This window comes from Triplophysa rosa, linkage group LG10 (genome assembly GCF_024868665.1).
Source record: "Triplophysa rosa linkage group LG10, Trosa_1v2, whole genome shotgun sequence".
In the NCBI taxonomy this organism is placed as follows: domain Eukaryota; kingdom Metazoa; phylum Chordata; class Actinopteri; order Cypriniformes; family Nemacheilidae; genus Triplophysa; species Triplophysa rosa.
In genome coordinates this window covers 17,290,308-17,306,054 of record NC_079899.1, presented here as the reverse complement: position 1 = coordinate 17,306,054, position 15,747 = coordinate 17,290,308, and the positions used below count along the sequence as shown (strand labels likewise).

The following is a 15,747-nucleotide window of genomic DNA, read 5'->3' as shown; positions in this document are numbered from 1 at the left end:
GGTCTGTGAGGTAATATATGCAGAATTTTAACCAATCACAGAGCGCGGTGACTAGACGTACTTCCAACTCATGCACTCTCTATGCAAAGTAGCCGGGGACGCGCTTAGCAAACGGCTAAACAGCTAACAGAACGCAGAGAAAAGATTCTTGGACAATTCACAACACACAGGAAAACAAAATAATCTGCACAAAGAAACCGGTATAATCTTTATCTTACACATTGTGTGATATATTTCTTCAAAATGCATGATTAGAAGCTACGTATCAGTGAGGTCGTTTGTTAGCTAAGATGCTATATTGAGAAGGGTCACAGGACGCGTTTGGTTTATTTATTTTGTTTACACTTTGATTTATTGTCTTTGTGTGTTTCCAGATTTCCATTGTTCACGTTTTTCCAATGTCTTTTTATTGATGCATTAAATTGGCGTTTATCGTAAGTTTGTTTATTTCTATGGTAATTATGTGATTCCAGTAATTACTTTAATAAATGAACGATCTGTTTGCTCAGTTAATTGAATAGTGTGGATATGTGCCAGATAGTGCAGATAAGCGCAGGCGCACTTTCATTTGCTTTATTTACTTAATGTACACAAACTAAAGACTCGCCTGTTATAAATATCATCATTTGTTTGTTCTTAAACATTAAATCTTGATAAGCTTTCCCCTTGACTAAGCATGGCACATTACATGTTTTTTCTTTATTTATAGGCAAAGAAATTCGGTCAAATATGTTCAGTGTGCTGTAATTACAAATCACCATCATACAATCCAAGCACTGACTTCATTCCACCGTCCCAGCAAAATGGAAACAGAGGCAGTAAGTAGTTAAATATCTAAAGCAACTTGTATTTATGCTCTGTGTATTTATGTTAAGTCATTGTGTAGTTTATATTGTAAGTGTTTTGTGTACTTGTTCTTCAGGAGGTAATCCCTATTTGGCAAAATAAACCACATGGCTCAACTCGTAGTGTGGTGAGACGAATTGGCTCTACGCTGCCTCTTAAACCCTGTCCCAGGGCAAGTTTCCAGGTATGGGATGGAAAATGCTTTATATACACCGATCATAAACACACATCCACTGTCATAAACACATGGCGGTACTTGCCTGTTCTTAGTTGTTACGGTTTTGAAACCTGAAATCTGAGGTACTATAATTCATTCGTTTTAGGATGTCAGGGTATGTATTGCAGTGATGCTGTTTGTGTTGTAAGATAAAATTTAAGAAATGGTTGTTTGCTTCTACTTTTTCACAGGAGCTCCCAGGCCTTCCTCCAGTGCACTCCAGGGATGGTCCAATGGTGCCTACACTGGCAGATATTGCTTGGATTGCAGATGATGAGGAGGAAACATATGCCAGAGTCAGGTAAATCCACCCTTTGTACATTTAGCTTACTGAAGTATACTGCTTAGGTTTGCAACAGAAGTTATATACTTACATTTTGTGTTTAAAGGGATAATTCAGCCAAAAATGAAAATTCTGTCATCATTTACTCACTTTCAAGTTGTTCCAAATCTGTATACATTTCTGTCTGGTTATAAGCATTCTTCCAAATATCTTTCTCTGTGTTCATCAGAACAAAGAAATTTATACAGATTTGGAACAACTCGAATGTGAGTAAATGATGACAGAATTAAAATTTTTGGGAGAAGTATCCCTTTAAGGTGTTTTGCAAGGTATAGATGAGAATCTACATTTTGGTTGCTTAAACTGAGAAAGCTGTCTGAAACTTGGAAAAACACAAAGTCCTTGTTTTGCCACAACATTTATATATACAGTTTTGTTGATCTTTGAGGGGGTTTAACGTGCCAACATGATCATGCCAATAAGGTTTTCCATGTGTGATACTTAACTATACCACTACAATAGATTTTTCTTCTTATTCTTATCATATAACCCTTTACTACTGTGCTGCTGATTTGGGTTCAAACTTAAATATATAAAAATGTCAATGCTGACTGTTTTAATTTAATACAGTAAATTCCCTCTGATGAATTCAACAGTTGAGCTACAGTGACAACAATTGAAAACTTTTGTCTTTAACCAGTGCTTTTCTGCTGTTTTTTTAGGAGTGACACACGTCCGCTTAGGCATGAGTGGAGGCCAACACCCTTGCTGGTTATGCACAGAAACTCTTCTGTACCCAACTTTAGACGAGAAGGCAGACGGGTCGAGGGCCTGAAGAAACCAGGTGCAACTGCTCTGAACCGCACAACAGCTTTACAGGATGAGCTGAGTCGACTCCGAGCCCAAATTGCCAAGATAGTTGCTTCAGACTCAGGTTGAATAGTCTTAAGTTTGAAGTTTCTGTTTTGTTGTTGGAATTTTTTGTTCAGCCTGACACCTCTGCCTTACTTTGGTGGTTTGCAAAAAAATAAAGATTTTTGGGGGTATATTAAAGCTTTATTAGCCTTAAACGTTTTTTGTATTTAATAAGAGTTATTGTCATTCAAATTTGTGTTATATATCCTTCTCAAAATCTTCACCGGGCTCAGATTCGAATCCCATCACCCCTGACCTGCTGTCCCCTGATGACACTAGTATGGGCTTCTCCCTGGCTCCGTTTGAGACAGCCACTTACCAGGCTGCACCAACAGCCTCCTTTGTCATCAGTGATGTCACAGAGGAAGAGGAGGAAGTAGAAGAGGAGGATGAGGAGGAAGAAGTTTCAGAGCTGATGCCTGATCCCATGCCACCAGTCTCCATGACAGCATCGGCAACTTTTGACCTTGATCACCCAACTATGGACTTCCGAGAGCCAGAGGAAGACACGGTGTCTCTGTCAAAGTCAACAAGCTTTGCTGATGTCATGGACATTCTGAAAGACATGAACCGCATGAAGATGAGCAAGGAGAGGTGAGAGCTGCTGATTCCAGGAACAGAATAAATTCAAAAAGCGGAGGTGCCGTCATAGACATTTTAAATTTGGCTTGAGTCATGTATTATAAATTGGATGATTCATTCGTCTAATAGTACTTGCTTCTAAAAGTGTGAAGGTCTAAAAGTATGACATATTAAGAATATGACAAATCAACAACAATAATAGTTTTTTTTGACTGTTTGAGACCACTGCTGTTGATGAAGCTCATAAATATTGCAAATAACAATTGTGGGTATTTGTGTTTTATTTAGATACAACCGTGGGTGCACCTCATTGAGGGAGGAAGACTCCACCTCTCTTATATCTGAAGCCTTGAGGAAGAAATTTGTTCTGAAGGACGATGACATGAGCGTGAGGAAATAATGTCATCTCAGCACACTCTCAATGTATGGCTGAAAATGTTTCTCTTCGGTCCAAAGTTTGAACTAAAGACACAAATCTAGTGAATAAAACATGGCTGTTGAATTTGAACTACCTTTTCTTTTGCTGGCTTGATAGGCCTGTGCCTGTGGACCGTTGCCATGGAAACCCCATAATGCCTCTGAATAATTCGAATGGAGATCTGCTGTGCTCCTTAGTGCTCCCACAATGCCGTACAGCTGTGACATGGCTGAAAGACATAGGAGCAGCTTTCGTCAACACACACACATACACATACACAGACACTCCAGCTGGCACTGAGCTGCCAAATGGGCCGTGTACATGCTTTTGTAATGCCTGTGTTTGTGTGTACATAAGGGTCCATATGGGTGGTCTTTTTACTCAGCAGATAGGTGATCACTCTTCCCTTTGTCGTTACGTTATACTTTTCTAAATCCATGCGTTACTTCCTGTTTCATTCACATTTACGGAAACATCTGCTTAGAAAGTTCCCATTCTTTCCAACATATTATTCAAGCCGTGAAACCACAGGAGGTTCCTGGAAGAGCCCAGTTCTTCAGTTTGTCAATCTTTAGTTTGGAGATGACAGAAGTGTATATCTTGCCTTACACTTTCCCTGATACAACCCTGTAATACTTGAAGCCGTTTTTGATGAGCGATCTGATGTGGCAATACATGAAGCTACATCTGTCTCAATTTAGGAAATAAACAAGCAAGGACATTCTTCTATTTAAAGGGTGTGTGCGCGCATGTGCACATTCTCTTGTAATTATTGCTTTGTGATGTTCCCGTTCTCCTTATAGACTTTTGAAGTGCGTATTTTACCACAAGACTGGTGTGGTTAAGAGAATTGTGTTAAATATGTTTGGATTCAAAATGCGTGTGGTTTATCTTCAGGAGGTGTGTGAAAAAAGAAAACTGTTTGGGTTTTTGCGTGTCCAGCAGATTGTAAATGTTTTTGTTAAGTGTAATGGCATATGTGAATCTGCGTTTGAGGACCCCTCATATTTTATATGATGATGAATGCGTTTTTTTTGTTTTGCTACGTGTTTTAATGCATATGCTGCCTGCGTGCCATGAACAGTCACTAAAGTGGGAACCAAACACAACATTTGCTTTTTATTTGATTCACATTATTGATCATTTCTCATGCTTGCAGCCTTTCAATGTGTCCTACGTACATTATTATCAGTTGCAGTAGTGTCAGATTCTTTTTTCAGAACCTACAATACTCTAAGAAAAGTCGATACTTGTAGATAACTTCATAAACTAATTTAAAGTCACATAGCTAGGTTTATTTCCTGAACCTGTTTAATAGACAATTCAAAGTACACATATTATTATATTCATAAAAGAACATTTCATCAAAGCTAATTGGTAATTAGCGCCATAATATAAAGTGTATGCACTGAATATGGTGATATGTTTTAGTACCTGCCAGATGCCAGACCATGTGATGACTGCCGGGTTTCAGTTATAGTTTCAGCTATAGTGAGAGCTGCAGACTTGTTCAATCCTGCAGTTTGTGGATTATTTTAGAAAACAGATACTTGCATACTGTGCATTTGCTTTTTTTGTTAAACAAGGAAATAACTGCCTATGTTTGTGAGTACAGCAGAAATAAATGGTTTAAAGGCTAAATGAATCATGTATTTTGTTCAGCAGCCACATGGGGGTAGCATTACTGTTTATACTGCTGACACCAATGCTACTAAAACCCAATATGAACTTTTTTTGGTGCAGGTGTTGTAATGATTACATCCCAGCTGTTTTCCATCACTTGGTTTGCAATTTAACTATGGAATCCTAAAAAATAGATGAATGTTCATGCCAGTGTCAAATCTCAAAGGATCAGGGCTGTTTCAAAAGTGTTACATTACATTTAGCGGCATGATTCCTAGACAGGTCTTAGATTAAGCCAGGACTAGACCTTAGTTAAATTAGGACAAGTAAGTAGTTGCCTTACAAAAAAACTTTACTGCTGTTTGTTTTGAGATAAAACAATGGCATTTTGATATGTCAGAGCTAATTGTTTGCATTTTAGTCACAGACTGTGCTGAGAAACCTTCCTATAATCATATAGCAGAAGACTTTTGGTGTTCCTATGTGGTAAAGCATTGAATTAGACCAAAGTTCAAAGTCAAAATTATGGGTTCAAAATAAATCCCAGGGAACAAGCATACTGAAATACCTTGAATAATATATAATACAGAAATAAAATGAAATGCGTGCCATGAATGACATGAGTCTTGGGCTGAAACAGTGATAAACGGAACTCTGGAGAAAGGAACATTATTTCTGTAATAGGAAGTGATATTTATGGTTATGGTTAAGGGATTTTCAGGGTTTCATTTTAAGTTTCTTAAACATTTTGGTTCTGTTTTCTTAAGCACCAGAGAATGTATTATTTTAAAGGAGCTGTATTGATATGGAAACTGACATTTGTGTTTGGTCTCCGCCGGCTAGGTATAATGATGAGGCCGGTTCTCCCCACACTGAGTGGATCCGCTTCCACACATTCACCCCCTGGGAGGCCCGTGACTTCGAAGATTCTAGTTAACCTCCTTTTTTAATTTTTTCTCAAAGACCTGATTTGATCCAGGCCAGTTTCAATGTGCTGTCTATTTTCTGTGGGAGTCCTTGGCCTACTTTATCACACCTCACCTCTGGAAAGCAGATTTTGTCTATTTTAGATCGGAGAGGATTTTTAGACGTCTATGGAGATTATGTTTAATAGAGCCCACTGTCATTGTTTGAGACTATAAATATTGACCTTCGTGACACGTGACATTAATTTATCCTGTTGCTTAGAAGTTTTACAACTTTCATCAAACATAGTGGCCAATATTAGATGTTCTACATTTATTACAGTTTCCAAGAGCACTCATAATTGAAAAACCACATCTGACAGTTAAATGTAATCTAAGACGAATGTTTTCTTATTAATTGCATTTTTCAGCAAAACACATAGTAACTCCGATCATCATAAAATGACACGGTGCCATATTGTAACCCCCATTAAATCTCTTAGACTCTTAGATACAACCAAACTCTTAAATGAGACAAATGATTTGTCTGGGGAAATGACCTTGGCTGTACTTTGAGTCTAAAGGTTAAATGATACTTGTTAGACAGATTTTTAATGCTCTTCATCAGAACAATTCAGTAGTCTTTATTCTGTTACAGACTGTAAATTAAAGAAATGAGTTCTACTTTTATCCTATTGTAAAAACAAAAAATCCTGTATAAAACGGGCGCCAGAAATATGCTGTAAAATGTTTTAAAAAATGTTTTTATGTTTTTCTTGTAAAGTTGCAGTCTTTTTCTGCAGTTTTATTGGTTGTTTTTTTCACCATATTTCGAACATATACTGTAAAAATCTTGTAAAAAAACAGAATTTTTCCAACAGCTGGGTCGCCAGACATAAACAACCCGGTCTCATGAATTGCGTATAAATAACACGCTGTTGCATTATCGTGAAATACGTATGCCAAAGTTCGATTTTGCGTGCGTATCATATACACGCAAAATCGAACTTTTTGAAACGTACATGAAGAGGAAACACTGAAATAATTAAAATAATAACATTAGGTTTAGGGTTTGGGTTAGGGGACAGGTTAATAAGACAAATTGCCATTTAATATGCACGCGCGCGGCGTATCATATGCACGCAAAAATAGCCGTATTTATGCACGCTAAATCGAACTTTGGCGTACGTATTTCACGATAATGCAATGCGCGTGTTATTTATACGCAATTCATGAGACTGGGCTCACATAAATGGTAAAAATAACCGTTTTCCCTGTAAAAGTACATCTTGATCATGTTTTTCTGATTGATTGCAGGTTTTTCAACCAAAAATGTTTTTGGGTGAAAAATCTGTATAAAAACCCCTCATATTTAGCTCTTGAATGGACCAAAAAATACATTGCTAAATCAACCTGCCAATCTTATGAGGAATACATCAAACAAAGCTTCTTTTTTTCCTCCTATGTTTTACCCCAGAAAAATCCTGATGAATTTGATTACGTTTTATCCGTCAGATGAGTAGTTTATGACTAAAGCGCTCTCATTGCAGTTTCCTCACATAATGAGCTGGTGATTCGGGTTCCTGTTAAAACATATCTGCAACACAGAAACTCTATCATCTAAATTAGAGTTTGACTGCAGGAACGCACTAAAACCATTTCCTTAGTAACAGAGAGGATTGAATGCTGTTGCGGTGAAGAGACAAGAAACAATCTCAACGTGTCTTTCATATAAAAAATGCAGACGTCATTAATAATTGATTGAACAGTTCAAAGCTTTCTCATGGTTACACATATAAAGACGTCATTAGGGGAGAGTTTCCTCACTGCTTGACGTGTGTTTGTTAATATGTGTGATTTGATGAACCTGTGACATCCCATAATATCATTGTCTTATTTTTCTTATATTTGATGTATTCGATTCTTGTTGTTATGATACCATTCCACTTGATATAAGCTGTTGAATAACCTAAATGAGAACTTTGGCTCCAATGAAATCAAATGTTCCAGACTTCTGCATTATGCTCTCCTCAACCCTGTTTCTTTCCGTTTGTCACTTTCAAACACTTGCATCATTTGTGCTGATTAATTTTTCATCCTCTGTGGAATTACAGAAGAAGATTCGGTGGAAGATTGAAGTGGGTTGAAAATGCACTGCTTGTCAATACAGTGGGGTGCAAAAGATGGGGACCATTGAAAATCTTGAATTTAAATCCCATTACAGCAGTAAATAAAGCCCCGGTTTCACAGACAAGGCTTAAGACTAGTCTCAGACCAAAATGGATTTTGAGCTACAGTATCTTAACTGAAAATAGCTTGCCCTGACATATCTTAAAATACACTCACCTAAAGGATTATTAGGAACACCTGTTCAATTTCTCATTAATGCAATTATCTAATCAACCAATCACATGGCAGTTGCTTCAATGCATTTAGGGGTGTGGTCCTGGTCAAGACAATCTCCTGAACTCCAAACTGAATGTCAGAATGGGAAAGAAAGGTGATTTAAGCAATTTTGAGCGTGGCATGGTTGTTGGTGCCAGACGGGCCGGTCTGAGTATTTCACAATCTGCTCAGTTACTGGGATTTTCACGCACAACCATTTCTAGGGTTTACAAAGAATGGTGTGAAAAGGGAAAAACATCCAGTATGCGGCAGTCCTGTGGGCGAAAATGCCTTGTTGATGCTAGAGGTCAGAGGAGAATGGGCCGACTGATTCAAGCTGATAGAAGAGCAACTTTGACTGAAATAACCACTCGTTACAACCGAGGTATGCAGCAAAGCATTTGTGAAGCCACAACACGCACAACCTTGAGGCAGATGGGCTACAACAGCAGAAGACCCCACCGGGTACCACTCATCTCCACTACAAATAGGAAAAAGAGGCTACAATTTGCACGAGCTCACCAAAATTGGACAGTTGAAGACTGGAAAAATGTTGCCTGGTCTGATGAGTCTCGATTTCTGTTGAGACATTCAAATGGTAGAGTCAGAATTTGGCGTAAACAGAATGAGAACATGGATCCATCATGCCTTGTTACCACTGTGCAGGCTGGTGGTGGTGGTGTAATGGTGTGGGGGATGTTTTCTTGGCACACTTTAGGCCCCTTAGTGCCAATTGGGCATCGTTTAAATGCCACGGCCTACCTGAGCATTGTTTCTGACCATGTCCATCCCTTTATGACCACCATGTACCCATCCTCTAATGGCTACTTCCAGCAGGATAATGCACCATGTCACAAAGCTCGAATCATTTCAAATTGGTTTCTTGAACATGACAATGAGTTCACTGTACTAGAATGGCCCCCACAGTCACCAGATCTCAACCCGATAGAACATCTTTGGGATGTGGTGGAACGGGAGCTTCGTGCCCTGGATGTGCATCCCACAAATCTCCATCAATTGCAAGATGCTATCCTATCAATATGGGCCAACATTTCTAAAGAATGCTTTCAGCACCTTGTTGAATCAATGCCACGTAGAATTAAGGCAGTTCTGAAGGCGAAAGGGGGTCAAACACCGTATTAGTATGGTGTTCCTAATAATCCTTTAGGTGAGTGTATGTCAGTGCCATTGTTTTGTCTCAAGATGCACATCAGTAATGGTTTCTTCTAAGGCATTTTAATAAAAGCGACTTGAATAACCTAAATTAACTAAGGCATAGTCCTGGTTAAGGCTAAGCCTTGTCTATGAAACCGGGCCAAAGTTTTTTAATTACATTTCTAATATTATTAAGCTCAACATATTAGAAGCAAAATATATGCAAATTCTTTGCATCTTACTTTATTACATGTGCTTCTGTGTGCTTTCACTGTTGTAATCTTCGTAAACCATTTCTCTGCTGACGCTCACACAAAACACATTTGCCTGCTCTGTATTCACAGCTTTCCAAGGTTTAAATCATTGTACGATTTAATCCAATGTGTGTTATCTATATCCTTGACAGCCAGAAAACAGTGCTATCTGTGTTAGCGACCTTGTGTGAGCACCTTAAACACTGATTCTGTGACTGAACACAATCTGTGCAAACATGTTGTTGTAAAAGGTAATTGTTGCCATGCATGAATGTGATGCATTTGTTTCCCATGATGCTTCACCAGACATGAGGATAAAGAGGTTTGTCTGCTCCTTTATATAGAACGATAAACACACATTGACTTTCAAAGCATTCCAAGTGTGGTTTTAACAGATTGTGTTTGATGTGGAGGTGTGATTTATTAAAGAATTTGTTCAACTATAAATAAAAATTCAGTCATAATTTACCCACACTCACTTCGTTCCAAACCTGTATAACTTTTTCTTCTCTGGAAAACAAAAGGTGATTTTTTAAAGTTAATACTGGCAATGATTTTTCGTAATGAAAGTTAATGGGGACTGGGGTTGTCAAAATGGAAGAAGCACAGGTGTGTTAAAAATGATCCATATGGCCATATTTTAAGTCTTCTAAAGTCATATTTTGTCGTCATGAAGCTAGCCCTTGTTCTCATTTACTTTTATTATAAAAAATTAGTAGTCAGGATATTCCTCAAAAACTGTGGACTGGGAGAAACTTGAGGGTGAGTATAATGATGTTTATCATAGATTTTTTGGGGGGTGAACAATTCCTTTAAGACACGTCAACAGTCCCAGACAGTGAAATTAAATGCTACAATACATGCTCTAGTTTAACAGGTCTGTAAAGTGTTGTGATCCTAAACCTTTGAAAAATATGTCTTAATCTGACTCTTAGACCTTTAGCAGTCGGTTACATAATTTAGCCTTCTTTCATCATCATTCAATACAGCCATCTGCCTTGCCACCCATGCATCTGAGGAAGAGGGAAAGATAGACAGAGTGGGCGAGACGTAGGTGATTTTCCTGGCTTCACAAACAGAATATTCAGTTGTTGTTATTCATGCTTTTCTGAATTATTGGCTTGATTTTTTATTATTTATGACCAGGTTTAGAAAACAAAAAAATGTTGTGCTTGAAGCATCAGGCTGCTGAACTGACTTTGGACAGGACTTACAGAAAGCTTTACACAAATCAACCATCTGTAAGAGTAAGTTGTCATCATTCCACATTAGGTCCATCCAACCAAAAGGTGTTTATTTTTCTGGGTTATTTTCTTTAATTTGTAATTGTGGAGTGTAAACATGAAGTGGGTAGTGGTGAGACTAAGCACTTATATGTCAAGAGCATGTACATAACCCACTGTGGCACAGCTCAGATGGCATTAAGGTCTTGACTTTCCATACTTTTCAATTTTAGTCAGTTGAATTGAGACATTGAAGATATTGTTTGAGATTGCTCTATTGAAATACAGTTACTTGCTTTAGATGACATTTTTTTTTTGTTATTTTATTCCGTTCTTTAGTAACCGATTTGTCAGAGACTGTTTCATCACTGAGTCAGTCTTTTTAACTATTTGGAATTACACGTTGTTCTGTCTGAATATCAGTATAAAATGTATGGACTTCTCAAGTGGAATGAAATGTGGACCAGTAAAATGTAACAGAGATTTTTCAGGAAATTGTCATTATGTAAATGTGCCCAGAGTCGCCCACATAGTCCCACCATACACACAGACACACGCTCACACACACACACGCACGCACGCACGCACGCACGCACGCACGCACGCACACACACACACACACGTCTGGTTTATTATCTCCGTGGGGACAGTCCATAGGCGTAATGTTTTTTATACTGTTCAAACTGTATATTTTATCCCCTACCCCTAACCGTAAAGATCATAGAAAACTTTTTGCAGTTTTAGATTAAAAAAAATATTGTTCTGTACAATTTATAAGCTTTTTTGCCAACGGGGACCTCAATTTTGGTCCCCACAGTGACACGAGTCCCCATGTGTTGGTGTGCATTCAGGTTTAGGTCCCCACCGGGATATAAAACATGTCCACACGCACACACACACACACACACACACCACATTTGTAAGGACATTTTATTGACTGTTGTTTTCATACCAGATACATTATATTTCCTATCCCCAAATTGACATTGTTAGATATGAGTAAAACATTATTAGGACAATTTTCTATTAGTGTAGATCACTTAAAATGTCTTTTAAAAATGTGGATATCACAAGTAAAACTACACCCCTGTAACTCCAAATAGTAATTCTATATTACACTCATAGACCCGGCAAGTCCTGCAGAATCTGATCCACACTAGCAACATAGGGCATTTCTGGAGACTTGATGAGATTTTGGTAGCGTCATCTGTACTACAAACAGACAGTCCAAACCAGTAGATCTGAAATGAATTCTTGTAAACTTTAGCACTGAAAATATTCAAAATAACTGTTGATTTAAATAGGCTAACTGTTGAGACTTTTACTCTTCATAATGGATAATGGTAAAGAACATTTCAGAAACAGTTCTTTGTCAGGGTTCTGTAAGAGGGATGAATCAGTAAGGGTAGAAAAAACACACTAAAATAATTAATTTTAAACCTGTTATGCTCATACAGAATCGAGAGTTCCAGAAACAATTGTGCCTTTGTGATATTTAACTAGAAACCATAATTGGCTCTTTGCTTGTTGGTTGTGTTTTTTGACTGGAGAAAAATCTGCCTGCAGCATGAGTCATCAGTATTTTTGGTTGATTTAACCAACAGTACAAAAGCATTTAAATAGTTTCAGCTAATATACAGGCTAAAAGCCACAAAACCTTTGGAAAAAACTGACCTATTTAATTTTGATGGCTTATTACAGTAATTAGAGACTCCAATTCTGATTTATAAATGTGAATTCTTGATCAGCCATATCCTACCTTTATTGTGTTTATTTAGGTGAAAACACTGAGATCTGCACATTTCCCCTGAGGATGCAAAATTCAATATCCTGGAATTACAGTGTAATACAGAATACATAATGTTTACAGTCATGCTGTGCTGCTAATGAGTCAACTGGGGTTTCACTCTTATCTGCACTAATAAAATAAAAAGACATTGCAGCACTCCCATCAGTGTCTATAGGGTCTTGTTTGATTCATGAATGCATATTAGATTGTAAATATATGTAATGAATATATCATGAAGCTAGAATGGACTAAACTCCTGAAGAAACGTAATTAACTAACCGAATATTAACTAATGTTTTGAAAGGTATAAAGCAACACTTTGTGCACAGGTGGTTGTACATTGTTGCATGTGAACACATGCAAGTTTGTTAATAATCAACTGCCAAGAATGTGTGTGTGTGTGTGTGTGCGTGCGTGTGTGTGTGTGTGTGTGTGCGTGCGTGCGTGCGTGCGTGCGTGCGTGCGTGCGTGCGTGTGTGTGTGTGTGTGTGTTTGACAGCAAGGTTGTCCCACTGGTAGACACAGTAAGCTGTTTTTAGCTCCAATCTCATTAGTTATAGCCCGAACAAGCAGAACGGTCTGAAGAGTTCATTGTGCATCAGAGCATCACACTACCAAAACAGAAGAAAATATAATTCTTTATTATTGGTATTTATATATATATATACAGTATATATACTTTGGTATTGCTATACCTGCATTATCATTTGAGCTACATGTACAGCTCACGGCAAGCAGATCAAATTTAGAAAGTTTATTTTTCCCAGATAGACAGAAGAAGAGGAAAACAGTGAGGAATCAAAGATGGTTTGTGAATGCATTAAACTTCACCTGATGTATCATACAGTATTAGTCATGACTCCCAGCCCCCTTCCTCTCATTCTCTTGCTCTCTTTCCTGCTGGGATGCTGCTTGAATCCCTCATTAGGGGGCGGTTTAATTGGTACTAATGCTCTGGAGAACTTCTCAGGAAATCCATTTAGCACATTCCCGAGTTTTCCTGCTGTTCTTTTTAACAGTGATATGAGTGGTCCCGGTTCACTGCATGGGTATCTTGTTTTGAGTTTATATTAATCTAATCTATTTAATGTAATGCTTTGGGAAACAAAACTGGAAGGGTATATTTGAGAATTATTAAAAGAATGCAAAGACTGTGTTTTTTGCAGTGTTTAGGACGTGTTTAGTCCACAAAACTAGCGCCCTCTGGTGGATCTAGAAATATCTATTCTGGCTTCAAACTGACTTTCTCGATTGATTTCTCATCTACAGGCAGGCTAGACCTTCACATGCTTTAGAGGATATTGTGTTTTAGGGCTGTTGTATTGTCCGCCCTACCTGTGTTTTGAAGTCGCTGCATTGTGTTTTTTGGTTTTATCATTTGTTGGAATTGCATTGTGAGGTCATTGGATTGTGTTTTGCACGTGTGCATTATATGTCGAAAGGTGTTTGTGGGTGAGCAATTTTGAACTGTCTGGTTGAACTTTCTGGCTTTGTGTGTTTTGTTTAGTTTTTGCTATGAGAAGGCTGATGGTTTTATGAGCTTCTTTCACATGTCACCTGATTGATGCTCTTTTAGCTGTTACTCTGTTTTGACAGATTTCTGGAGGAGGTCTTTTTGCTTCTTTTTATAGCAGAAGATCATTTTGCACAGGAACACTATAATACATTTTGACTCACAGTATAATGCCCTGTGTTATTGGATGTGTGTGTGGCATTTATGCGTTTATTATATGACGACTTTTGAGAATATAATTGCAATATAGTATATTATATTCTTGTTTGCTCTCTCTTCTTGTATGTTATAGTTTGATCTAAAAGTGTACAGAGCAGGAGCATGGTGACCTGTTTCATCTTCTAGCCCTGGTGAAAGCGATTAGACAAAAATGTCTTTACTGGAAAAGGTGTTTGTGTGTTCCCTTCCCTTCAAGGCATTTTAACAAACTTCAAGCAGCGTTTATGTTATGTGACTCCATGATTAATGTGGAGCTTTGAACAAAACAGATGGAAAATCCAGAAAACAGGCTGATCACATTCTCGTACTGAGAGTTTAGGATTTTCCTTTATTTTTGCTTCAAGAGCCTGTCCACTAAAAATCAATCGCAGTAAATAACCATATTTTTTTGTGCCCACATCCTCAGATTGATTTGAGGATGAGACAAGGCACGCATTTAACAGTGCGGTTATATTATTTGGATATAAACACAAGGTTTTAAACACAAGGATACTGTAATAATCAGACTGTTAAGAAACTAAACTGATTGTCTCCTGTTGAAGCCACTGTCACACCTTATGTGGGATCCCATTAAATATTCAGTGTGGTACTGGTTCTCTCTCTCTCTATCTCTCTGATTATGTTGAATCCTTTGACAAACAAGCAGTCAACACAATTATATCTGTCCATTACTCACAGATTCTAAACTTAGCAGAGATCAAAGGTAAAACATGACATGAAAAGATCTTGCATAATCCATATATATCATGAACCATATTTTTGTTTAGATATCACTGTTCTAAACAACGTTTTGATGTAATTGCTCAAATCAGATTGTTGAAGTGCATGGATGACAAAGCAATTATGTATTGCTTGCCAATTGTATAGAACCAGGAACATATTTTAACAGAGTCATTATTTAAACAACATTTCTGGTTTTAGTCTGGGGAGTGATTTTAGGCACCATAAGAGACCGCAACATGTTCAAGGTTGATGAGCCATTCAGGTGAAGTATACGATTTTTCATTTTCTCCCTGTAGTACTCTTCTTCTAAAATTGTAAAAATGTCCTATACTAGAATTGAAATGACCTTGCTAAGATTATTTTAACCTATCAAGAGCTCTTTACCAATTACCATACATAAAAATGATTTAAAACCAAATTATTGCAAATGGGGCAGGTTTAAGCCAGGAAATCTAAGTATAATAGTAATTTAGTTCACTTCTTGTAAAAGCTAAACTTTTGAAGCACAAATGACACAAGAGAAACAATGTATCTATTCATATGCCTTTTTAAGTATTTTTAATGCAATGGCTCCAGTGGTGAGGCTTATAAATAACTGGTGTCGCAACTTACTAGTGAAGTAGACCCTTCAGTTCTCTATAATTAAGACCCCAATCTCATGCTCAGTGTCCTTCATTCTCTTCTGCAGCTGGGGGTG

The 15,747-nt window shown here is 37.7% G+C and overlaps 1 protein-coding gene across 1 annotated transcript; it reads left to right on the top strand.

Annotated features, from left to right (window-relative positions):
* Positions 1–78: 78 nt before the first annotated feature.
* On the top strand, positions 79–4,895 carry mtfr1l (mitochondrial fission regulator 1-like). The gene is made up of 8 exons (XM_057343801.1): positions 79–200; positions 710–818; positions 923–1,030; positions 1,255–1,364; positions 2,069–2,280; positions 2,495–2,855; positions 3,132–3,266; positions 3,379–4,895. Exons 2-7 carry the CDS (start codon positions 804–806, stop codon positions 3,241–3,243), a joined length of 918 nt encoding a protein of 305 aa, XP_057199784.1. The 5' UTR covers positions 79–200; positions 710–803; the 3' UTR covers positions 3,244–3,266; positions 3,379–4,895.
* Positions 4,896–15,747: the final 10,852 nt, after the last annotated feature.